Raw genomic sequence first — 25380 nt, 5'->3', positions numbered from 1 at the left:
AACATGACAACATGATTTGGAGAAAATGAGGAAAGGCTTTTCTGAGGTAACTCCAGGTGAAGCAGAGAAGCAAGAGTGGGACCTATCCTGGAAAAGATCAGACTTTATGGAAAGAGTGGCAGCTAGCCAATGAGAAAGGTGTTTGCTGAGAGAAAGCCAGATGGTATAAGAATCTGAAATCCTTGCAACATCTGGGGTAAGAGGCTCTCAGAAAGACACCCAAGGCAAAAAACAGGGACAAGGTCACAAAGAACCACACAAAACATCTGGATGGCACTTAAGCTTCATTTTAAGAATGATGGGGTCTTCTGAAGAGTGTTTTAAATGGGTCAAATTTCAGAATTGTACTTTGGAAAGCTCATTCTGGCTGCAGTGAGGACAATGGACTGGAAGGGAAAGGAATGGAGGCTGGGAGAATCAGCATGGCCAGTAGTGTGATTGTGCAGAAAGCAAGAGATGCAGCTTGGCCTGGGGTGGCAATAGTGGGGACAGAGACTGTGGGGAACTTGGGGAGATTAGATACCCACTTCCAGGACTTGGGGGACAAGGAAGAGTACAGAATCCAAACTGACCCCCAGACTCAGGGCCTGAGCAACTGAATGTTTCCGAGGGGAAAGAGGAAACATATTTGAGGTAGCATTCAAACGATGTATTAATAAGCCCTTAAAGAGCTACTCATACCAAAGCAAAAGAACTTGACCTTGTTTTTTATTCCTTTTCAATTAAGATAATAATAAGGAGGTTCTTCTGTAACTAAACAATAAGAAGACTCCCTGGGTTCTCAAAGATCCTTTCTGTTTGTCATTAGGATTTTTCTTGTGCCCTTGATAAAGCTTTGAGGTGATTTCATGAGCTCATCTTAGAGCTTGACTTAGAGCTTGTCTTAGAGCTCGACAGCACACCTAGAGTTACTGTACAAGGAAAGGGCCACACTCTCAGCTCTGAGTTCAGCAATGACCTTGGGTAGGGCTGAGGTTGTATGGATGTGCAGAGACTATGAGTGAAAGATGCACACCTGGTCCAGGTGAGGTGGTTGCCAGCACTATCTACAGAGTACATGCAGAAATGCTCCAGAAGACTTAGGCTGGAGATAGAAGGAGGCAATGACACTTCTAGGAACTCAGTGGTAATCTACAACCTGTATTATCCACAGTTGAGTGACTGTTGGAACAGCCTTTGACTCAGAAAAGTTTCTCTTTGTCAGTCTTGCATATGTATCACCGATATGGCTATTGTTCAACCTAGTTGCATGTTCTCCTGTAGATTAATAGACCCTGTTTGATTTAGCTACAAAATATTTTGTCAGTCTAAAGCTATCTGTGGCATTTTTCAATGTGGCAGCAAAGTCAGTATCTTCCTTCCTTGATTCATTCAACAAACATTTACTGGGCACTTACTGTGTGTATGAGGCCCACCCACATTAGGCACTGTGTTGGGCACTGGACACAAAGATGGCTGAACCATGCTACCTGCCCTCCAAGGGACCACGCAGCCCAGTTGAAGATTTACTTGGTAAGATTTACTTCCTAGGTAAGACCTAGGAAGTTCTGCATCTATGACTAGTCTTAATCTGCTCAGATTTTGTACTTCAAGATTCAGCTCATGTTCAAAACTTTCCAAAAAGTTTACCCTAATTTCTCCAGTCTATAAAATTCATGTGTGTTTTTTTTTTTTTTCATTTGTGCTGCAGAGCTCTGTTACTCAGTTCAACATGAGTTTATTTTGTTGTCTTCTTAACTGGACTGTGGTCCTGGGAGGGCTGTACTAGTCAGAGTTCCCCAGAGAAAAGAACCAACAGGAGATACAAGGAATTGTCTCAGGCCTTTATGGTAGCTGACAGGTCCCACAATGTGCAGATGGCAAAGCTGGGAGAGCTGAAGGTCTAGTTCCATACTGAATAAAGGAAGAGACTGATGTGCCAGCTCAAGAAGTCAGGTGGAAGGGTTCCTCCTTCCTCACAGGAGGGCAGCCTTTTTATTTAAGCCTCCAAGTGATTGGATGAGGCTCACCCACATTAGGGAGGGCAATCTGCTTTACTCAGTCTACCATTTTATATGTTAATGTTATCCAAAAACATCTTCTCAAACACACCAGAATAAATTTTGCCCAAATACCTGGGCACCCATAGCTGACCATAAAATTAGCCATCACAGGGTCTACCAGTGTTTCCCCTTTCTTTAGCAGCATGGCCTCACATGCCATGGGCTTAGGGTCTAGACCCCCTTCTTCCCCCTGGACAGGTAAGGCCTAGACTCCATCATGGTATCAGAGAACCTGGTAATGTTCAGGGTTTGGGACCGTCTCAGCTCTCAGGCTGCAGTGCATGGAACCATGGGGCACTCTGAAAAGCAATATTGTGAAGGGAAAAAAGATACTCTGAGTAAAAGAGCCAGACCCACAGTCCAAAAAGTCATCAGTGTGAGATGAAGAATGTGGGATCAAACCTAGGGGAGAGAGAAACAATGCAAAGCAAAGGGTAGGAGGTAGAGCCAGAAGAAATTCCCAGATCTGGGGAGTATATGATATGTTTCTGCTCTTGGTAGAGTTAGGTAGGGGCTCTTAAAGTCACCAGCCTGAACCTGTATCTTCTCCTAGCTCTAAATTCTGTCCCCTGACAAGGGGGCCCAATGGTCACAGAGCATGCTGGAAGTGGGCACTAATGGCATCTGACTCACTCAGGGGGTGGATGGGAGCTTCTTACAATAACTCTTCTTGCTGAGAGCATTTTTAGGGAACCAGACCATGAAGAGCTCATAGCCCCTCTCCTGCCATACAGTCAGACACTCCACGGCAAGCTGAGGGGGGCTGCCATGGGGTACCAGACAGAGCACTGGGTGAAACAGTGAGGAGGATCTGTGCAGAGGGGGTGATCATTTTTCTCATTCAACAAAAATGTGTTAGAGAAAGACAAGTACCACTTGATTTCACTTACATGTGGAATCTAAAAAGTTTAATAAATGAGCAGACAAAATAGAAATAAAATTATAGATACAGAGAATGTTTTGATGGTTGCCAGGTGGGAGGGGGGCTGGTGGGGATGAGTGGGAAAGGGGGAGGAGTTAAGATGTGCAAATTGCCAGTTATAAAGACAGTCACGGGGATGTGAAGAACAACATAGGGAATAGAGTCATTAATATTGTAGTAACCGTGTCTGGTGTCAGATGGGTACTAGACTTATTAGGGTGATCACTTCATATGTTATATAAATATCTAATTACTGTGTTATACATCTGAAGCTAATATAATATTGTATGTCAACTGTACTTTTAAAATTAAAAAATTATTAAAGAAGAAAATATATTATAAGAGCTTAGTTAATGCCTAGAGAATATATGTGCTCAATAAATGATAAGTCAGCTGCATTCATTTATTTAAAAAACATCATATTGAGGATGTATCAGATGATGGGAAATGGGGTAAGTGGGTATGGTTTCTATATCATGAGTAATATGTTTTAGTACCAGTTGCCTCCACAATTTCTTATCATAAACTCATTAAAAAATTTCTGAGCACTATTCCTCATATATAAAAGTATATATTATTTTGTAAACTATATGCACATACTACTGTACTGAAAATTATGTACTTTATAAAATATATACAATAAATACCTGCAAAAGAAATTTTAAGAAGAAAAATCTGTTGAGAACTAAGCTTACTGGCCTGGGCAAAGCCACAGTGTTTAAGGGTTCCAAGTGTTCCCTCTAAGTGGCCTGGTCTCAAAGAGTGAATATGTTGTTACTTTGGTGCCCTGGTGAACCCCGCTTTGATTTGTCCTTCTGGCAATGAAATGTTGCTCAACGTGGATTGCACAGCCTCACATGTCACAGAAGCTTCTCTACAGTTGTACCTGAAACTACCCCTGCGTGCCAAGTGCTTGTCTGGGATCCAGGCTTGACACTGGCAGTCAGGAGATGCTTGAATGTTGGGTCTGAACTGTATAGAAAGCAAGAATCTAGGGCAATAGTTTTCAACCTTGATTACATGGTAAAATCACCTGGGGAGTCTTCACTCTGGCTTTTGAAAAACGAAAACCAACGCTTGTGTCCCATTCCCAGAGATTTTAGTTGAACTGGAATGCAATGGGGGCTCAGGCATCAGCGTTAACACTGAAAGTTCCTTGTGCTATTTCAATGTGCAACCAGGTCTGAAAACCATTCACCTTGGACGAGTGCACAGTTAGCGAGCACTTGCCCGTTTCTTTCGTTTTAGGTACACGGTTTTCTTAGCTGACTATTTTTAGAGCAGTTTTATGTTATAGCGATATTGAGCAGAAGGTACAGAGTTCGCATACACACCCTGCCCCCACACAGGCACAGCTCCTCCCATCATCAGTATCTCTCAACACAGTGGTGCACACAGTCTTACAATCAGCGAGCCTATATTGACACATCATTGTCACCCAAAATTCATAGTTTATATTAGGGGTCACTCTTGGTGTTGCACATTCAATGGGTTATGACAAACGTATAATAACATGTACCCACCATTACAGCTCCATACAGAGTGGTGTCACTGCCTTAAAAAAAATCCTCCATACCCTGCCTCTTTTTCCTTCCATCCTCCCCAGCTCCTGGCAACCACTGATTCTTTTACTGGCTGTATAGTTTCTCTGTGGCTTCTTTCACTTAGTAATATGCATCTATGTTCCCTCCATGTCTTTTCATGACTTGATGCTCACTTCTTTTTTTTAACCTTACAATTACAGTTGACATACAATATTACATTAGTTTCAGGTGTACAACATAGTGTTTAGAAATTTATATAACTTATAAAGTGATCACCCTGAACAGTCTAGTACCCCCCTGACACCATACAGATTTATTAAAATACTATTGACTGTATTCCCTATGCTGTACTTTACATCCCTGTGACTACTTTTACAACAGGCAATGTGTACTTTTTAATCCCTTCACCTTTTTCATTACTTCCCCCCAATCCCACTCCCATCTGGCAACCATCACATTTTTCTATCTATGAGTTTATTTCTGTTTTGCTTGTGTATTTATTTTGTTTACTAGATTCCACATAGAAGTGAAATCATGTGGTATTTGCCTTTTTCTGTTGAACTTATTTCACATAGCATGATGCCTTCTGGGTCCATCCATGCTGTCACAAATGACAAGATTTCATCCTTCTTTACGTCTGAGTAACATTCCATTGTATATATGTACCACTTCTTTATCTGTAATCAATTGTGTTCCAGGGTCAAAAATGCCGGACCATAATGCAAGCTCATTGTCGATTCCAAGACTATAGACGGTTGTCTGCTCCATCTGTGTATGCTTCCTACTGCTGCTGTAACACACTGCCACAAACAGAACGGTGTGAAACAGTATGAATTTATTCTCTCTCAGTTCCAGAGGCCAGAAACCTGCAAAATAAGGTATTGTTAGGGCTGTCTTCCTTCTTGTGATCTAGGAAAAAATCCATTTTCTTGCCTTTTCCAGCTTCTAGAGGCTTGATGCATTCTTTGGCACTTGGCTCCTTCCTTGCATCCCTCAGACCTCTGATTCCATCACCAATGGAAGTGATTACATTGGCCCCGCCCAGATACTCCAGGACAGTCTTCCCCTCTCAGGTTCTTTAACTTAATTACATCTGCACGTTTGTTTTGCCATGTTAAGGTACCACATCCACAGGTTCCTAGGGTAAGGATGTGGATGTCTTTGGAGATGATCCCAAGCGACATTGGAGAAGGCGCAAGAGAGGCTTGCCAACTTATTTATCTTTTTCTACTGATTTGTTTGTTCAAAGAGAAAAAGTGCTGAAGGAGGACAACTTTGAATTGGGAAAACTAATCTTCATGTGGCCATAGTTCTGGAGCCAAAGCTGAATAAATCAATGGATATGAGTCCCCTCTACAAAAAAATCTATGAAAGGTCATAACTTGTACATGCAACAAATTAAAAAAAATCAGTGACAAAAGAATTAAGTAAAAAGGATATATTTTAACCATTTAATCTGAAATCACTCAGGAGTCACTAGTTTGGGAAGACCCTTCATGTCTTACAGGTTAATTATTGCCTTCCCCACACATTAGCACTTAAGCTGCTTTTGCAGTGATTCTGGGCAGCACTGGAGCATGAGTTGTCCAGGTGGGGGGCCCAGGAGCCAACCCTGGGATAAGATGTTGAGTATAAGGAGGTGAGTCAGGAGAGTAAGAACCCCTGGCAGGCATGGGGGCACTGGCAGGGAAGGGAGGCAACCAATGGTTGATGTTGCCAGGTCAGATATAGCTGCAGGTGACTGAAGCTTAGTTCTGCTGGGGAAACTGCGTGTCGATGTAAACATACACCTGGGATGGATTCCCCCCAGGTGCCAGGTTGCTGGGCATTTATCTACCTTCTCCCCTTTGGTCGACCAGTGGCTGAAGGCTGCTCCCAGGGGGGCATGATAACTTGGGATTTTGGGTCTACTCAGCAAGAGGCAAAGGACTCCTAAGGGCAAGAGAAGCCCTCAGGCTGCAAAATGCAGACCTAACAGTGCAAATTGACGGGCTTGTAAAGCGGTGACGGCTGAGGGGTGTGCGGGTAGAGCGATAGCCTATTCACAACCTTCCTGGCGGGGGAAAGGTTTCCAGTGGGGCTCTTCCCTGCGCATGATGGTATTTTACCACAATTAAAATAATCAAAAGAACAGGACCAAGACAGGTGCAACTTTAATGCTTCTGCTGTTATATTTTTGAATAGAACAGAATGGTTAATAGATACCAAGTTTCATGGCTTCTGTGTTTCAGAACATTCCATTGAAGTCTGCATCTTGAATTATTTTGTAAAATGACATTTACATGATGTAGAAATGGCAATGGAATCTTAAAGGTAATGACAACACAAAGAACAAAGGCCTAGTAAGCATAAATTTTCACTTTGTGGACTTCCTTGTCCTCACATTCCCTCTGTTTGTTGTAGTAGTAGAAGGTGTTGTCCCTTCTCTGGAGTTTCTTCACGTATCCTGTCTCTGGCCAGCGATCTACCTACATGTCAAAAACCAAAACACAAACATTGTCATGTGGTTTTATTTTATATAATATTTTGCCATCAAATAGTTAAAGGTATAACTCACATCGAAAAGTTAAAGTATAACATTAAAATACTCGAGCTCTTAGAGAGTATTACACACACCCCCAAAACACATCACCGTAAGTTGCATCCTTTTACAGCAAAACAACTAATTTGGTGCTTCTCTCTAGATCCCAATTTTTAGATTTATATTTCTACTCAGTGGCCAAGATATTCTAAACTTTATTCTTCTGTTTACAATGCTCTAAACTTTATTTTTAAAATAGTCTAACCTTTATTCTTATGTTTACAGATGATTTCAAATGTTTTTACTTCCTAACTTTGAAAAGCAATACCCCAGAAGGAATTAGTGTGAATCCCAGAAGGGGTTCTGAAAGCACCTGCAGCCGCCTGTTGGGGTGTAGGAGTGACTGAAGGAAGCAGCCAGACTCGCCATATCTATGGGCTGCAGGTGTTTCCTCACACCTGCATTTCACATTTACCTTGACACTCAACTTTTGATAGAAATTCGAGGTATGATATAGTCCTCAGCCACTTTTTTCTTACCTCCCACCATAATTCTTTCTCATATGTCTTATTGGTTGGCTTACTTTATTGTTTGGCCTGATCTAGTTTGGACACTTTTCTCCTATTCCTCTCAGTCTCATGTTATGGCCTCTTAATCAGGTCAATGTGTTTCTCGGATATTTTTTTTCCTGGACTTTGTGAGATGTACTCTCATTGTCAAAAACCTGTTATTCAGGTTTCATGGTCTAGGAAAACCAAATCCTGTCCTTCAACACCATCTGTACAGGCAGCTTCACTTGTCATAGTCCCCTCTTATAAATCGTAATTTTCAAGGGGAATATTAATGTGAAGGAACACATATCCTTTATTTCCAACAGCCGTGTTTTCATTTTCTTCTGTTGTCTCATTTATTTAGAAAGTAGCAGAAGTAGGTGGCAGCATATCTGATAAACCATGGCAGGATCTCTGACATATACAGTATAAGAAAAGTCATAAATTCTGTCACTTAGATCAAGCCTGCCTTTGGAAGCTCCCATTGCTCTCCGCAGAGAAAGGAAGGTGTCTCAAGGCACCCTCACAGTTCTCTTCCTCCTGGGGCCAGTAGCAGGTTCCTTTTCATCTGCTAGGGTCTTGAACATGTCATGCAGTGAGGAGACAGTACGTACGCTGCCACTTCCACAGGACACCCACAGCCACCTCCCATGGGACACAGCCTCCAAACAGCTACTTGGTTCTGCACTCATCAACATCTTTGCTGTTTCATAATTTTTTTCTTCTTGGCTTTTCATTTAATCACTCCCATTCAATCTAGGAAGCCTTCACTCCTGAGAGAATATAGGCATGAGCGGCTAGGTCCAATTCCCCTGAAGCAGGGAGAGTAGTGACACTATTATTGCCCATGAGGCTGAGTGCCTCAGGTCAGGACAGAGAACCGCACTCCCACCCTTCAGACTGCTGGCATGTGCCACTCAAGGCAAGCCTTCAGCTCCTGCCCTCTCCATCCTTTAAGGCCCACTGCAAATGCCTCCAGGGGCATGAAGCCTTTTCCAAGGATGATCCCCAAAGGAAGTGATACTGATCTTCCTCTGAATTCCTGTGCTTATTTTTTTAAGGCCTATCATTTGGCTTGTGTAAGGTTTTCTTGTTCTTGTCATTCTCAATCTTCTTCAAGATATAGGAATAATAAAAATTATTATTCATTAAACACTTTCTGTTCATTCACTCAACAAATGATCACTGAGCACTACATGTCAGGCACCTGAAACCCATGCTTCCATTTCGTTGCTGTGACAACAGTCTCACAGAGGCACCGCCATAACTATTTTGCAATCGGGCCCAGTGAAATCAAAGAACGTTGTTTGGGATCACCCCGCTAGCCAGGGGGAGAGCCAGGGTGCAACTCTTGGACAAACTGATTGCAGATCCTGTACTCATCCCACTGCCCCACTAAATTTCTTGAGGTAAGGCATGTGCTTGTATTTTTTATTTCCGAAAGCACTTGGCACAGAAATTTGCACATAGTAGGTGCCTAATAAACATACACTACTGAGACAAAATGCAGAACCTCTCCATAGCTGCCAAGTCATAGAGTGAATAGGTTGTTGTTTCTTTCTTCTCTCTCTGTCTGTCTCTGTCTCTGTCTGTCTCTATCTCTGTCTGTCTCTGTCTCTGTCTGTCTCTCTCACACACACACACACCCTTCTTAGGTGCTTTTTGGGGCTCCACTTTAAGGATGTCCTTATTGTCCTCTTAGACCTGATTTTACCTCAATTATAACAGTATTGGCTGTGGAGGTGCAGGTGCAGCTGTGCCTATATGATCACATTGTCATTGTGATCCTGGATCTTCTATACCTTTTAGGGGCATCCCAATCTTAAGGCAGGGTATGAAGCCTATTTCTGAACAGAATCAAAATGTTCATGCTTGTGTTGCATGTGTTTAAAAGCCATAGATGCAACAATAATGAAAAACATCTTTTGGTCACAGGAACAGAGGAGAACGTTAGATGTCAGAAAGACGGGCACCGCTGGCTCTCTGTATCTGCCGGTTTTGGATCTGCAGATTCAACCAACCACTCATTGAAAATATTTGGAAAAAAATCCCAAAAAGTTCCAAAAAGCAAAACTTGAATTTGCCATATGCCAAGCACTGCACTGAATCCACTCAGGTAAAGTGATGTATAGGTAGACGCTGCTGTAGCCTATCAGAAAATATAGGCATATGCAAATACCATTTTTATATAGGGACTTGAGCGTCCATGAGTTTTGGTATCCTGAGGGGTCCTGAAACCAACCCCTGGGACGCTGAGGGATGACTATACATGAAAATCATAGTCATCAAATCTTCATTTGATCTATGTTTATAACTTCATTCCTCACCAGCCCTCCTAACGTCTATCAAATTAATGTCCATAGGTGAGGTCATATAGTATTTGTCTTTCACCACCTGGCTTATTTCACTTGGCATAATGCTCTCCCATTCCATCCATACTAAGTAGAGATCAAAGAGTAGATTGAAGGAAAAGAATATAGAGATCTGAAAAATCCACATGGGAATTAGTCTCAAAAAAAATGGAGGATAGCCCTGGCCAGCGTGGCTCAGTTGGTTGTAGCATCATCCCGCAAACCAAAAGGTCACATTTCGGTTCCTGGTCATGGTACAAGCCTAGGTTGTGGATTTAGTTCCTACTTAGGGATGCCTACGAGAGGCAACCAATCAATGTTTCTCTTATACATCCATATTTGTCTTTTCTCCCTCTCTTTTTCCCTCTCTTCCTTTCTCTCAAAAAATCAATAAGGATGTCCTCAGGTAAGGACTTTTTAAAAAATGGAGAGTAAATACTAAATAAATAAGTTAATAATAAATTTTGTTGTAACCTAAATCTGAGCATGAAAACATATTTATGAATACCACATATCACATTCTATAATATTCTTAAAAACCCTGTCTCCTAGTATTTGGTCAATGAATTATTTACAAAGCCCACTATAAACTGGTGCCGTGTCTGCATTCTGATCTAGTCTTTGTACAGCGAAGTCACATCTTTAATCTCTCAGGAAAGCCTGGGAAGCACAACCGGTGTCAGGGGTTGTCCTCTAATGTTTTTGTGGGTTTTTTTGTCACCTGTAATAGCCATAACAAACAGAATTTAACCCCTTTACAACTCATGGTCAGAATGGAAAAGAAACTGGCATTTAGCAGAGCACAGTTGTTCAATAAAAGCTAGAAAATCAGCTATTTGCGTGCTGCGGGAAACACCTCTTTCCCCGATCTGCCTGAAAGTCACTCTTCTGGGCTCGGTCCCCTGTTCAGTAAAATGAGAGAGTTAGAGAAGAATTCCCTTTCAGGTATTCTCTGGTTCCATTTCGTTTTCATGCTTTTACCACGTAACAAACTCATTTTGAGCTCAGGTTTACAGAGGCATAAAACTTACCATAGAAACTTGTTTCACTTGCTTATATTCAATTTCATCCCGATATCCTGCTTGTTGAAATCTGTACAGATTTTCTATCTCTTCTGACCATTTTTTGGCACGACTTATTGATTTTGGTTTCACGTCAGAACTCGCCATGGCTGCAAAGGTCTTATTACTGATTAATTCTGAAAGATATTAAAACAAAATTAATAGATGACATAACAGCAATAATGTGAAAGTTTCTTGAAGAATAAACAAAATTAGTATTTAAAAATAATTAACAGAGTTGAGAATCCCACAGACAATGGTATGGTAACTGCCAGAGGGAAAGGGGGCCAGGGAGAGAAAGAAGAGAGTAAAGGGAGATAAATGGTGACCAAAGGAAACTTGACTTTGGGTGGTGAATGCAAAATGCAATATATAGATGATGTATTATAGAGCTGTATACTTGAATCTGTATAATTTATTAACTAATGTCACCCCAATAAATTCAATAAAAGTTAATTGGTGTTATGTTTCCTCCTACTTCATCTAGATTTTTATTACATTACTTATTGAAGATTCTAAAGTTGTTTGGACTTAGCTCCAGATTTAAATGAACTGAAACGAAGTTACCTGAGTCACATAGTTCTTACCTAAGTGGATATATCATTAGTATTGTTTTTGCATTTTTCGCAATGTGCATACCAACATATATATTGACTAGACCAAACAAAATTAAGGTATTGGTAATATTTGACATTTTTCAAAAACTTGATCTTTATTTATTAATTTAGGTTCAGGTTCATGTTGCATTTTAAAGCAATACATTGTTATGTCATTGTATAAATTTATGTACAATTTGGAATACCTGACAAAACAATAGATAAACCGTATTTCAATGAAACCCTTGTCCTTCAATTCTATTCATTTGGGTGGGAGGTTCATGGTTTCATCGCTGCACACCATGCTAGGTAGATAAGACGGACAAGTGGGCTGGATGTGTGCTACAGCCCAACAACCCATTAATATACATGACTATGTAAATATGCATTCCATAGGGGAAAAGGCACTAAAAATGTGAAAGGGGAAAAGGTGCTAATTCACTGTTAAATACATTTTCAAAAACTAGTCATGTTTTTATATGAATTCAGTAGCTCTATTACTTACGTTTCTTTTACAGATGAAGCACATTTTCTAGATGTAGTGGTATAAGGCACCCAGGTAGCTCAGTTGGCAGAGCACGAGACTCTTAAAAATAGTGGTATAATCTTAATTTTGTCATACCCAAGTCATTTTTGCTTTATTCATATTCATTCAAAAAGCACTTTCCTAAAGGTCATCTATGTAGTAACCTTTTGTCATTTTCAAACAAAAAATCAAGTCAACTATACATATTAAAATGCTACATTTTTATGTAATGGGTGAAGAGGGTCTCAGAAAGTAAAAAAGAATAAATAAATATAATGCATTAGTGAGCAACACCAGAAAAAATAGTTATCATAGTTTTTATATAGTTGTCCCCCCTAATCCATGGGGGATGCTTCCCAGACTCCCAGCGGATGGCTGAAAACTGGACATACCAAACCCTATACATACTATGCTTTTTCCTATACATACATACCTATGATAATGTTTAATTTATAAATTAGGCCTAGTGAGAAATGGATAATAACTAATAATAAAATAGAACAATTATAACAATATACTGTGATCAAAGTTCCATAAGTGTGACCTCTCTCTCTCTCTCTGATTACTGCTGATAACCCATGTGGCTACCAGGTGACTAAGGGGGAGGGAGCATCTACAGTGCGGTGACATTAGACAAAGGGATGATTTACATACTGGGTAGGGTGGAGCAGGTAAGCGAGAGATTTTATTATGTGATTTTTTTAAAGATTTTATTTATTACTTATTTTCAGAAAGAAAGGAAGGGAGGGAGAAAGAGAGGGAGAGAAACATTGATGTGAGAGAGAAACATAGGTTAGTTGCCTCTCATAGGTGCCCCAACAGGGGACTCAGCCTGCAAACCAGGCCTGTACCCTGACCAGGAATTGAACCTGTTACATTTCACTTTGCAAGACAATACTCAGCCAGCTGAGCCATACCAGTCATGGGTCATCACGAGATTTTATGATGCTACTCAGATAGCATGCAATTGAAAACTTATGAATGGTTTGTTCTGGAATTTTCCATCTCCTATTTCCAGACCATGGTTGACTGTGGGTTGAAAGTTTCGCTTTCCCTGAAAATGCAGAAAGCAAAACTCTAGTTAAAGGGGGATAGCTGTAATTATTTTGTGTGTCTGTGTGTTATCAGTTCAGGTACTCTGAAATTTATCAGGGGTAAAGTTTATGAAACATGAGGAAAGAAGGAGCAGGAGTCTGCAGGAAAAGCTTTTACATCAAGATGCACCCTGATACTTGTGAATGGAAAAAGAGAAGGAAGTAGAATTGGGTGGGAAGACCTTCAGACATTGGGGCAGCCCTAAGAAAATGTTGGTCCAGCCGATGGGGAAATGCAGCACAAAGAATTCCTGTGGAGGACTCTTGCTTTAGGAAAAGATGGTCAGGCCTAGTACCACCACCATTTCCAATCACTGACCAGGAGCTACCAGAAGAGAGCTTGACCTCAGCGCAAATGCTGTATTACATCCCAAAGGCAAGGGGGTAGTCAGGTCACTGCAGGGAGCAGCAGGTTCTCTCTTGTAGGGAATGCTGAGAAGTGCAGTGTCATGGCTGCTACAGTCTGATTTGCTAAAATGCTCAATTTTCCAGGCCACAGGTGCAGTCATAGCCTATTTGTATTTCCAACATTTACTAGAGTGCCTGAAACTCAGTAACTGTTCAACAAATGCTTGATAAAATGACATTTTTATTTTTTAAAAGGTACTTATTTTAATTTATTTTTTTTGAGAGAGAGAGAGAGAGGAAAGGAGATAGAAAAACATCATTTTGTTGTTCCACTTATTTATGCATTCATTGGTTGCTGCTTGTATGAGCCCAACCAGGAACAAACCTGCAAACTTGGTTGTATTGGGACGGTGCTCTAACCAACTGAGCTACCCAGCCAGGGTTTTGAAATAACATTCGTAAATGCAGCATGATAAGTTAGGCATGGTAAGTAAGATGCAAAACATATACAACATATTACCTATTTGATTATATAAATCTTATAAAAATATACATGACACTACCAGGTAACAAACCCTGGGTGACACAGGAAAAAGTGCAGACAGACATTGCTCCAGGACCATAAATCTTACACAGGATGGGCCTTGGGTCAGCTGTAAAGGTTTGGCAGATTTCACATTCCCAAAGCCATATGGACAGACAACTTTTGTTATAGCTCATGGGAATTAACTTCTGAATGTGTTTGGCACAAGCTAGTATAACTGATGAAATTGAGAATGACAGATAAGATGTTCAGAACTACATGCACCTTTGCATAGTACGTGGTGCAACTCTGAAACTTATGAGATCTGATGGGACTCTTGCTCACTCAGACTTGCCATGTGTCCACAGGAAAACAACATATGACGGTGCTATAATCTCATACATCTATCTAATATTATCAAGCAGTTTCTCTATTATGTACTCTAACTGGGCCAACTTCCTTGTGCTTATTTACATAAATCTTGTTTGATCTACCCAAGTGGTATCTGAGTATGGCTCCTTTCAGCAATCTAAGCCTGTTATTAACATTTTCAATATGGTGGTTATTCAGATTGATGGCAACAGTGAAACTGATGCAAAAAAAACACCCCTCTGAGACCTATCATGGCTACATTCTAAGGAGAAAGTTCTGGGATGATGGAGGGCAGGGAAATAAAAGGGTGATGCCTAGTTGCTTTGCTGTCCCTCTATGATTTGAGATGATTACGACCTTAATGCAAGTGATGTAGGGGACAACTTTTCAGTGAAGAATGAGTAATGTGCCATTAACACTTAAAGGTCTGGCCATCTGAATAAAAAAATAATAATAAAAACTCCCAGCCATGACTGTTGTTACTCAGTGGGTTGGGTGTCATCCCACAAACAGAAAGGCCTCAGGTTCAATTCCTGGTCAGGGTGCATGACTGGGTTGTGGGCTCAGGTCCTCTGGTCAGGGACGTGCAAGAGGCAACCGACCCATGTTTCTCTCACACATCAGTGTTTCTCTCCCTCTCTTTCTGCCTCCTCTCCCCCTCTCTAAAAATAAACAAATAAAATCTTAAAAAAAAAACTTCCAATGGCTGAGTAATTCTTGGACACAGTAATGAGGTACTTTTTAAAACTTGGGGAGTGATAGGAAGGAGAGACAAAGAACAAAGGTGACAATCAGTATAGAGATTTGAACCACAATAAGAGTTATATGATGGGTTGAGACAGTAAAAAAATAGTTGAAGGAAAAGGTGAGTTTGAACCTAGTTCCTTCTTTTTAAATCCTCACCCGAGGATATGTTTATTGATTTTAAAGAGGGAGGGAGGAAGGAAGGGAGGGAGGCGGGGAGGGTAACATCAGTTGGCTGCCTCCTATACATGCCCTGACTGGGCATCACACCTGCAACCTTTTGGTGTATGGGACAACACTCCAACCAACTCAGTCACCCAGGCAGGGCTCAACCTAATTTTTAAAGCAAAGACATAAAAATGTGAGTGGGCATTGGTAAAGGGCATTATGAGAAAAAAAGAGTTGCAGAAATAGAAGAGAGCTTACAATGTTCTAAATATAGGAAGGAGGCCTTTGCAAAGAAAGGTTGAGAAATTATTTGTTCATTGATGTATGTATATCTTGTCTTGTTCCAAAAAGGATTTGTGGAAGATTATTGAAATATTAGATTTAAATCAACTTGTGTAGGACCTTGCATTTTAGGACATGGAATTTATTATTCCATGAAGAATGAAGAGTGTCAGTAAGAACTGTGTTTGAGAAATTTCCATCTTTTAGCAAAGTGTAGAATGATTGCCTATGAAGATTGTTTATATTTAAAAGCAGATTAATATTAGCAGGCTCAAAGATTAATTTCTAAGGAGCAACCTTAAGAGGCACAAATATCTTTTCAGCCTATACCACAAATAAGGCAAGTCTTATTTGTGTATCTAAATCTTGTGTGCATCTATAGTACAACTGTTTACATTTATGCTGTAATTTCTAAGAGTTATAAATAGCTTCATTTAAAAGTAATAGCTGGCCCTGACATCCCAAAAAGTGAAAGGTTGACAGTTTGATGCCAGGTCAGGTCACAGGACTCAGTTTCAGGTTTAGTCCAGATCAAGGTGCATACAAGAGGAACCAATCAATATTTTTCTCTTACATCACTGTTTCTCTCCCTCTCTTTCTCTCACCCCTCCCCTCTCTTTAAAGACCAATAAATAAAATCTTAAAAAAAATGAAAGTAAAGTCTGGAGGATATTATGCTATGTGAAATAATTCTTCACTTATATGTGAGATCTAAATAGCAAAATAAACAAAATAGAAACAGATTCATAGATACAGAGAAGATAATAGAGGAACTCAAGAGTTAAAAATTTTAGCTGTAGTTAAAGCTGATAGGCTTAAGTAATAAATGCATATGGAAAGCTATTATTCCAAAACTACAAGGATCTATGCAACTCTAGGAGGTGGACAAAAAGTTCCACCTTTGTGCCCCAGGGAGTCTGCAAGCCACTGTGTTCCAGGGAGGGAACATACTTTATGCAGATAAGGAACTATTGAAAAGCATATAATGAAATACTAGAAAAATCATGCCAGACTCTCTTATCTGATTAAACATTTTTTCCAAACCCTTACCTAACTTTTTTCTTTTCTTTTCTTTTTAAAATATATTTTATTGATTATGCCATTATAGTTGTCCCATTTCCCCCCTTCACTCCCCTCCACCCTGCACACCTCCTCCCACCCACATTCCCCTCCTTTAGTTCATGTCCATGTGTCATACTTCTGAGTTCTTTAGCTTCTACATTTCCCATACTATTCTTGCCCTCCCCCTATCTATTTCCTACCTACCACCTATGCTACTTTTTCCCTGTACCTTTTCCCCCTCTCTCCTCCCACTCCTCTGTTGCTAACCCTCCATGTGATCTCCATTTCTGTGGTTCTGTTCCTGTTCTAGTTGTTTGCTTAGTTTGCTTTCGTTTTTGTGTTAGGTGTGGTTGATAATAGTTGTGAGTTTGCTGTATACATTTTTTTCTTCTTTTTCTTAGATAAATCCCTTTAACCTTCCATATAATAAGGGCTTGGTGATGATGAACTCCTTTAACTTGACCTTATCTGAGAAGCACTTTATCTGCCCTTCCATTCTAAATGAAAGCTTTACTGGATAGAGCAATCTTGGATTTAGGTCCTTGCCTCTCATGACTTGGAATACTTCTTTCCAGCCCCTTCTTGCCCATAAGGTCTCTTTTGAGAAATCAGCTGATAGCCTTATGGGCACTCTTTTGTAGATAACTCTTTCCTTTTGTCTTGCTGCCTTTAAGATGCTCTCCTCATCTTTAATCTTGGGTAATGTAACTATGATGTGCCTCGGTGTGTTCCTCCTTGGGTCCAACTTCTTTGGGAGACTCTGAGCTTCCTGGACTTCCTGGAAGTCTATTTGCTTTGCCAGAATGGGAAAGTTCTCCTTTATTATTTGTTCAAATAACTTTTCCACTTATTGCTCTTCCTCTTCTCCTTCTGGTACCCCTATAATTTGGATGTTGGAATGTTTAAAGATGTCCTGGAGGTTCCTAAGCATCTCCTCATTTTTTTGAATTCTTGTTTTTTTGTTCTCTTCTGATTGGATGTATCTTTCTTCCTTCTGGTCCACTCCATTGATTTGAGTCCCAGTTCCCTTCCCATCACTATTGGTTCCCTGTACATTTTCCTTTATTTCACTTAGTGTAGCCTTCATTTTTTCATCTAATTTGCGACCAAATTCAACCAATTCTGTGAGCATCCTGATCACCAGTGTTTTGAACTGTGCATCTGATAGGTTAGCTACCTCTTTGTCGCTTAGTTGTATTTTTTCTGGAGCTTTGATCTTTTATTTGGGCCATTTGTTTTTGTCGTGACAAGCCTGTTACATATAAGGGGGCAGGGCCTTAGGTGTTCACCAGGGTGGGGCAACCCACATTGCTGCATTGTGACGCTATATGTGGGGGAGGGGTCTGAGAGGGAACAATGGCGCTTGCTCTGCTCTCTGCCATATTTCAGTCACTTCCCCCGCTTCCCACAAGCAAATTCGACCCTTCTGGTGCTGATTCCTGGATAAGTGGTTTGTGTACATTCTAGGACCCTGTTGATGTCTCCAACAAACTTTCCTGTGAGGCTGGGAGTTTCTCCCACTGCCACCTCAACCCCCACAGGTGTTTTTAATCAGTGATTTGAGGCTTACTTCCCAGTGCTGGGGCCCTGAGTTGTGCGGTCTGTCCTGCTCCCCAGTTTTGCCTGGTTTATCTGCACTCGAATGTGGAACCGCCCATTCCACCAGCCACCACATCACCAGCCAGGTGCAGCCTTGAGAGCTCTGGTCCACCTACTGCTGCCTTCCGCCAGTCCTCTCCACTCTGCTGCCTGACTGCACCCCTTTTACTGGTCTGGATGAGTGTCTCTAACTTATTGGTTGTTGGACTTCCATAAAGTTCGATTTTCTGTCAGTTCTGGTTGTCTTTTGTTTTTAAATTGTTGTCGTCCTTTTGGTTGTGTGAGGAGGTACAGTGTGTCTACCTATGCCTCCACCTGGGCTGGAAGTCTCTAACCTTCTCTTTATAAAAATGTTGGCTTGAGATGAGATATTAAGATGGTTTTTAGGTACACGACCCATCATCTTCTCCAATCACTGGCATCTAAATGAAGCGCCCATAAAGATTCAATCCTTGTCTCTACTTTTTGGTTCTAGCAGTGACAGGCAGCATGAACACAGACTTTTCTGTTTCAAACAGACTAATGGTTGCCAGAGGGGAGGAAGATTGGGGGACTAGGTAAAAAAAGATGAAGGGATTGAGAAGTAGTACAAATTGGTGGTTACAAAATAGTCATGAGGATGTGAAGTACACATAGGGAATATAGTAAATTATATTGTAATAACTGTGTATGGTTCCAAGTGGGTACCGGAAGTATTGGGGGGACAGCTATATACCTGAAACTAGTAAAAATTATTGAATATAAACTGTAATTGAAAAATAAAACTTGCTCTGGTGGCATAGCTCAGTGGATTGAGCATGGGCTGTGAACCAAAGGGTCGCAGGTTCAATTCCCAGTCAGGGCACATGCCTGGGTTGCGGGCCAGGTCCCCAGTGGGGGCCACTCGAGAGGCAACCACACATTGATGTTTCTCTCTCTCTCTTTCTCCCTCCTTTCCCATCTCTAAAAATAAATAAAATCTTTAAAAAAGAAAAATAAAACTTAAATAAAAGCCAAGGCTGGAGAGAGTGGGTATAGGTGAGTTACAGACTAACAGCATGATGTAAAACATATGTGTCTACTTGCAGGCCACCTAAAAGGGCAAAGGGATCTCTATTTTCAGTGGATAATCAAGAATACATACCTTCCTAAGCCACCCTTATATTCCATTGTCATTAACCAACTGGTACTCCCTAAATCTTTTGTGCCTCAGGAGCAAGCAATTGGCATGGATGTGTAATCTCAAATTGTTTCTCAAAAGCTCAAACTCAGAAAGTACACATAAAGAGATCAATTGTAAAATCATGGACATGTCCAGGCAAGAGCAAATAAGGGGGGGGGGCAGATTGGAAACAGAAAAACAAACACAAGATATATCATGAAGAGTTGAAAGGATCTGGCAACTGATTAGATGTGGAGAAAAAGCTATATTTACTAGAAGAGCCATAAATATGCTGCATTTAGTTGAATGACTAGGGCATTCAATCACAGTTTGAGGAAAAAAATGCCATTTTTCTCAAGAGAAATATACCTCTTATAGACATATCAGGCATCTTAAAACTTTGTTTTCCCCAAATAGCTAAAGGAATCATGAACATTTCATCACAACAGGAACCCTAGTGGCTACTGTAACTATACTGTAGTACTATAGTTGTGGTGCAAAGAGAAAGAAATTTCTTTCTATTTTTTTTGTCTCGCATAACTTTCTACTTACTAAAACACAGAATGAAACTTCAAAGATCAACTTACAACTTCTTGATTAAATGTTTCATTGATTCTGGAAAATCCAGTGGCAGTACTAATTCTGCTAGTAATATTCAGCACTTTGAAATTTAACAGTTTCTCTGCTGACAGTCTTTGCAAAAAATATTTGATATAAAATATATTTGATCTCTATGATACTATTGTACCTGCAGAAACAGGAAATGGCAATGCCTGACTTTCCAGTTTTTGAAAATCAAATTTAATTAAACAGTATTAGGATTTACATGGGTACCAACATCAAATTCATGACATTCAAAGGCTCTTATTTAATCTAACAGAAGACTTTGATGTCACCAGTCACCTCAAACTCCCTTCTGTGCAAAACCCCTTTTCACCTGTTTTTTGCTCTGAAAAACACTTTTACTTTTAGTGGTATTAAAACTTCAAGAGCATTAGTATCCTTAATCTTCCATTTCTTTCCCCATTTTATATTTTTTTCTGTTTCTAGACACAGCAGGATATGGCACAGGGTCTGTTAACTAGCATGTAACCTCAGCCAAGTCAAGCAACATCCCTGGACCTCAGTTTCATGAACTGTGAAAAAGTCTCATTGGACAGTCTCTAAAGTCCTCACACTTCCCTTCCCAGAGTTTTTGGGTGTTCAGCTGAAAAACAAAATTGGTTCACAAAATAGGCCTTTGTGGTTCACGGTACAGGTGTGCTAACCTGCATTTGTCAGCACAAAGCCACTCCATTCCTGCCCACACACCCACACAAATGATTAACTTGCCTTCCCCGGCGCTTCCCCCCCCCCCTTTTTTTTTTTTTTTTGCCAGAAATCACCAGTTATGTGTGTAAGATAAAATCTGCCTGGCCCTGGCCAGTGCTTTCAGTTGGTTTTGGCGTCATCCCGAAAACCAAAAGGTCACGGGTTCAATTCCAGCCAGGGCACATCCCTATCTTTTAAGTTCCATCCCTGATGGAGGCTCAAAGAGGAGGCAACCAATCAATGTTTTTCTCTCACATCGATGTTCCTCTCTCTCTGAATGTAATGGAAAAACATCTTCAGGTGGGGATTTTAAAAAATCTGCCTAGGAAAGACTGACATTGAAGAGGTATTCTACAAACTGGGGATCCATGTATATTCTTCAGCTAATTCACCTTCTTTCATCCAGTCATCCCTCCCCTCTGCCAGCTGCCAGCTTGTTCCATATGTCCATGCCTCTGTTTCTGTTTTGTTCGTTAGTCAATTTTGTTCCTTAGATTCCACCTGCGATCACATATGCATCACCCATAGACAGAGACAACAGTGTGGTGATATAGCCTGAGGGAAGGGGGAGCGAAGGCTGGGTGGAGGTAGACAAAGGCGGAAAAAATGGGGACAACTGTAATATTGTAAACAATAAAAATACAGTTAAAAAAAAAAACCTGGGGATCCAGTGATTGGCCCACGGCAGGAACTCTCGGAGGAAGCCCCAGAATCGCGGCCCCTAAAGCCCAAGGGGCCGAGGGGTGGCTGGGAAACTACTGGAGTATGGGAATCCGAAACTCAGGAGACCAAATAAAGATTCTCATTAAGGACGGGGAAGGTAACACCAACACAGAAGCCAGCAGGACAAGTCTCTGAACCAATTAGGAGCACACACGTGAAAGGGGCGGAGCCTGGGCTTAGGGGCTGTACCCTGTGCGCTGAGGGGCGGGGCAGTTAAGGACAGTTCCCTCAGCAACGCATCCACCCACCCCTGCTCCAGCTCTCCGTGGTTATCCGCGCTTAGCCGACCTGGAGAGGATGGGTCACCCCGCCTGGAGCTCACAGGAGAGCGCAGAGGTGCTTTTGTTCCCCACTCGGGATCAGAGGGCTGGGCAGCGAGAGTCCTACAGTCGTGGCTTTGGAAACCCTTGTGTCTCCTAGCAACCTGCTGTAGCGCCCTACTCATTCAAGCCCCGCCCCCCCGCAAACTAGTCTGGGTACGCAAGCGCGAGGATTGGACGGGGCTGTGGAGTTAGGAGAGGAGGAATTCAAGTCGATCCCAGGTGGGAGGGACCCTTGAAATGTCTCATCCCTAGGAATAGTTGGAGAGGGATAGGTGTTTTTTGGCTGCATCTTAAAACCTGGACAGAATTCCCTGAAACGGTGGATTAGAGAACAGAGACTACTGGAGATTCGGATCCCTGAGAGTAAATACCTCTGGTTTGTCTTACCTCCTTTCTCATTTTGTTGGGATTAATTGAATCAATCTACAGGATCCTGAATAATGCCTGACAATTAGTACACCTATAATAAAAGACATCTACAGCTTTATTTTTTCTGATATTACCTTCATTATTATATTTGAAATAACCTGTTCACTTAACATCTTTCAAATTTATTTCCTCAGATTTTCAGATCTCTCTCTGAACTCTAGACTTGTATTTCCAATATCCATCCGCTTGGTTGTCCAAAACAATACCCTCCAGAGCCTCCGCCCCCCCATCTGCTCCTAACACAGTCTTCCCCTTTCAATAGATGGCTCCCAGAGTTCACACTTTCTCTTAATCCTCCACATCCATCTGTTGCGCGTGGGTCACCGGCCAGCAGTGACCACGGAACGCTGTGGATGGCTCGACGATAAACACGCGAGAAATAACAACATGCACAGAGACAAACTAGTTTCTGTGGAGAAGTAGGGATGAAATGGCCACCCCTTCTAGTGAGGAGCGCGCCGATTTACAGTCCATACCTGCTTTTATTGGGCTCATGCTACATAATAACTCAGGTAAAGTACAATACTCATTAGGGGCAGTAAGGAATATAGAAAACAAAGAGCTCTGCCGGTCTATTGAGTTGGGGGTCAAAGAGCTGTAAGGCTGAGGAACAAACTAGCTTCCTCCTAAGACCCTCCTCATTCAACTGAGAGCATTCTCGAACAAAGAAGGTTTCACAGTAATTTACATGTTCTTTCTTAGGCCTGATCACCCCGGGAAATCCGCACTTCCCAGTACCGAGCTGTACTTCCCCGTCATTGTTTCAGGCTTAGGTGGAGCGCGGGAACTAAAGCCACCGAGAGATAAGGAGATTTTCTTCCGGACGCTGAGAACTCAGACTTTGTCAAAGCCGAGGAGTGAGGGTCCATCACCCCCTTTTGCTGCAGCCCCCCCCCCAAGTCCTTCTTCTGGGGGGCCTCCCAAAGTGATCGTGCCTGGCTTGGGTTGTTCCCCCGTGGGGAATCTTACCCGTCTTTGGCTAACCGACCAAGCTTTTTGGGGTTCGGCAGCAGAAACAGCATTCCTGCCAGGAAGATAAGCTTTTGTCTCCTTGCCGGCTCACGGTTCCAAGGGCGTTCCCTTAGCCTTAGCCTAGGCGGGGGTCTCAGTTTCTGATACCAGTCAGGGCGGTTCCCAACATCCATCCTTCAGCAAAACCTGTTGGCTTTACTGCTGCCACCCAAGTCCAAGCCACCATCATTTTGTCCCCTCTGGTTATTACAGTAGCCCTCAACATGTCTCTCTCAATCCCCATAGACTGTCTATTCTCAATACAACAATCAGTGAGATTTGTTTATAATGTAAGTCAACCTTCTCTTCTGCTCACAACCCTGCAATGGCTCTCCATCTTACAGACAAAAAAATAGAGTCTCAACAGGCCATCAAAGCCCTACAAGATTGGCACACCTTCCTCGCTCTGTAGCCCTGGATCACTCCTCTCTAGCCACACTGGCCTCCTGGTTGTGCTTGGAGTAGTTCCCACACTGGGCCCTTATTTGTAGCTGGTCCCTCTGCCTGGAGTGGTCTTCCTCCTGTTATCTCTTTGGCTGAGTTCCTCATCTTCAAGCCTTCTTTAATATCTCAACTTGCCCCTCCTTATTTCTCCATTTCACTCTTCATCATGCTCTCTGTTCTCCTTACTGTGTTCTAGTGTTTGTTTGTTTGTTTTCTACAGCACTTGTCAGCTGATATACTATTTAAATTGTTTATTTTTCTAATTTTATTGTTTTGTTTCTTTTCTGCTAGAATGTAATTCCATAAAGACAGAAATGTTATTAACAAAACTCCCAAAACAATGCCTAGCACACAGTTGGTGCTAAAGCAATACATATTGAATGAGTATCTTTTACCACCACTACCACACCACCAGTGCCACTATGACACCGTGGAAGCAGTATACTAGCATGGAGTCTGAGGCATGACCTTAGATTTGAACCTGGGTTCTAGTATTAGCAATATAACTTTGTACTAGTTACTTAACTGCAGTTACCTTAAAGTGAAGACAAAAATTGTATCTGTCTGATGGAGTTATTGTGAGGGTGAACTAATAAATACAGATCGTTTATGATAGCATCTGGAACTATTGTGCATAAATGACAGGTATTATTACTTCCACTAGGACATGCACTCATTACCACATGGGTTTGTGTCTGCTTTGCACACTGCTGTGTCTTTAGTGTCTAGAACAGTATCCGATACACTGGAGGTGATCTGGGACTATTTGTTGAGTGAATCGGTGAATCCACAACATTACATTTCCTGGAATTTTGTGATAGCATCCTACCCAGCCTCCCTGCCCCTGACTGTCTGGGCGTTCTTTCTAAACTTGATTCCAGTGGTTCTCAAATTTTGAAATCTGTCACAATCTCCTGGAGTGTATGTTAAACAGGCTACTGGGCTCCACACACAGACTTTATGATTTAGTAGGTCTGGGCTGGAGTAGAAAAATTTTAATTTCTAGCAATTTCTCCAATATTGTTGCTGGTGCTCTTCCAGAGTCCACATTTTGACAAATATTGTTCTAATCTAACATGTCACTCCCTTGTTTCAAACTACCCAGGCTGTCCACTTCCACTCAAGTTAAAATTTAAAATTTTTGGCTTGCTGGACAGGCCCTCATGGTCTGGTTCCTTCTTATCATGGTCTGGTTCCTTCTTAACAAGGGTTTAGCCTTGACTACCCTTGTTAAGTTCCTATTATTTCAACTGTTTTGAGTTCAACACTTTAGTTAAAAAGAATTATTTTCAGTGCCCAGAGTGAATGAAAGCTCATTCCAGGGACTTCCACTGTTCAAGGGCCTGGATGCTGGACTCAAATTTACCTTCTTTGTTCAGTTTTTCTAATGGCCCTTTCTTCTTGCAAAATTGAGTTCTCTTCTTGGTCTCATCACTACATCTTGAGCACACTTCCGTGAAGAGTACTGTAAAACCTTTTTATCTATGGGTTTCTCTTCCTGCCAGACTGTGAGCTCTTAGTATGCCATAGCTAATTGCTTTATGTACTTCCAGGTTCAAGCACAGTACCTGACACTTAGTAGATGACCAGTAAATGATAACAGCTAATATTTATTGAATACTTATTATCTTCCAGGGCTTTAGTTAGTTCACCTTCCTTCCTTCCTTTTTTTCCAGTTTAATAATAATGTTT

At 41.4% G+C, this 25380-nt stretch overlaps 1 protein-coding gene across 2 annotated transcripts; it reads right to left on the bottom strand.

Moving 5' to 3' along the window:
• Positions 1-6701: 6701 nt before the first annotated feature.
• MEIG1 (meiosis/spermiogenesis associated 1) lies at positions 6702-21783 on the bottom strand. Of its 2 annotated transcripts, none has more exons than XM_045858244.1 (3): positions 21730-21783; positions 10963-11129; positions 6702-6976 (listed from the first exon to the last, which is right to left on the bottom strand). In XM_045858244.1, the coding sequence occupies exons 2-3, from the start codon at positions 11098-11100 to the stop codon at positions 6848-6850; spliced, it is 267 nt and encodes an 88-aa protein (XP_045714200.1). In that variant the 5' UTR covers positions 11101-11129; positions 21730-21783; the 3' UTR covers positions 6702-6847. The 2 variants fall into 2 exon arrangements, with proteins under 2 accessions (XP_045714200.1, XP_045714201.1); XM_045858245.1 differs by lacking the exon at positions 21730-21783 and adding an exon at positions 21418-21460.
• Positions 21784-25380: the final 3597 nt, after the last annotated feature.

Source organism: Phyllostomus hastatus, unplaced genomic scaffold (genome assembly GCF_019186645.2).
Source record: "Phyllostomus hastatus isolate PE091 unplaced genomic scaffold, TTU_PhHast_1.1 phas_scaffold_1674, whole genome shotgun sequence".
In the NCBI taxonomy this organism is placed as follows: domain Eukaryota; kingdom Metazoa; phylum Chordata; class Mammalia; order Chiroptera; family Phyllostomidae; genus Phyllostomus; species Phyllostomus hastatus.
Note: the sequence above shows the minus strand (reverse complement) of the source record. Positions and strands in the feature narration are given on the sequence as shown.

Bases quoted from the DNA above. Each gene is read 5' to 3' on its own strand.
- MEIG1 (XM_045858244.1), bottom strand. From the start codon at position 11,100: ATGGCGAGTTCTGACGTGAAACCAAAATCAATAAGTCGTGCCAAAAAA. The intron at 6,977-10,962 runs GTAAGTTTTATG...TTTGACATGTAG, and splicing joins AAGTGAAACAAGTTTCTATG to GTAGATCGCTGGCCAGAGAC.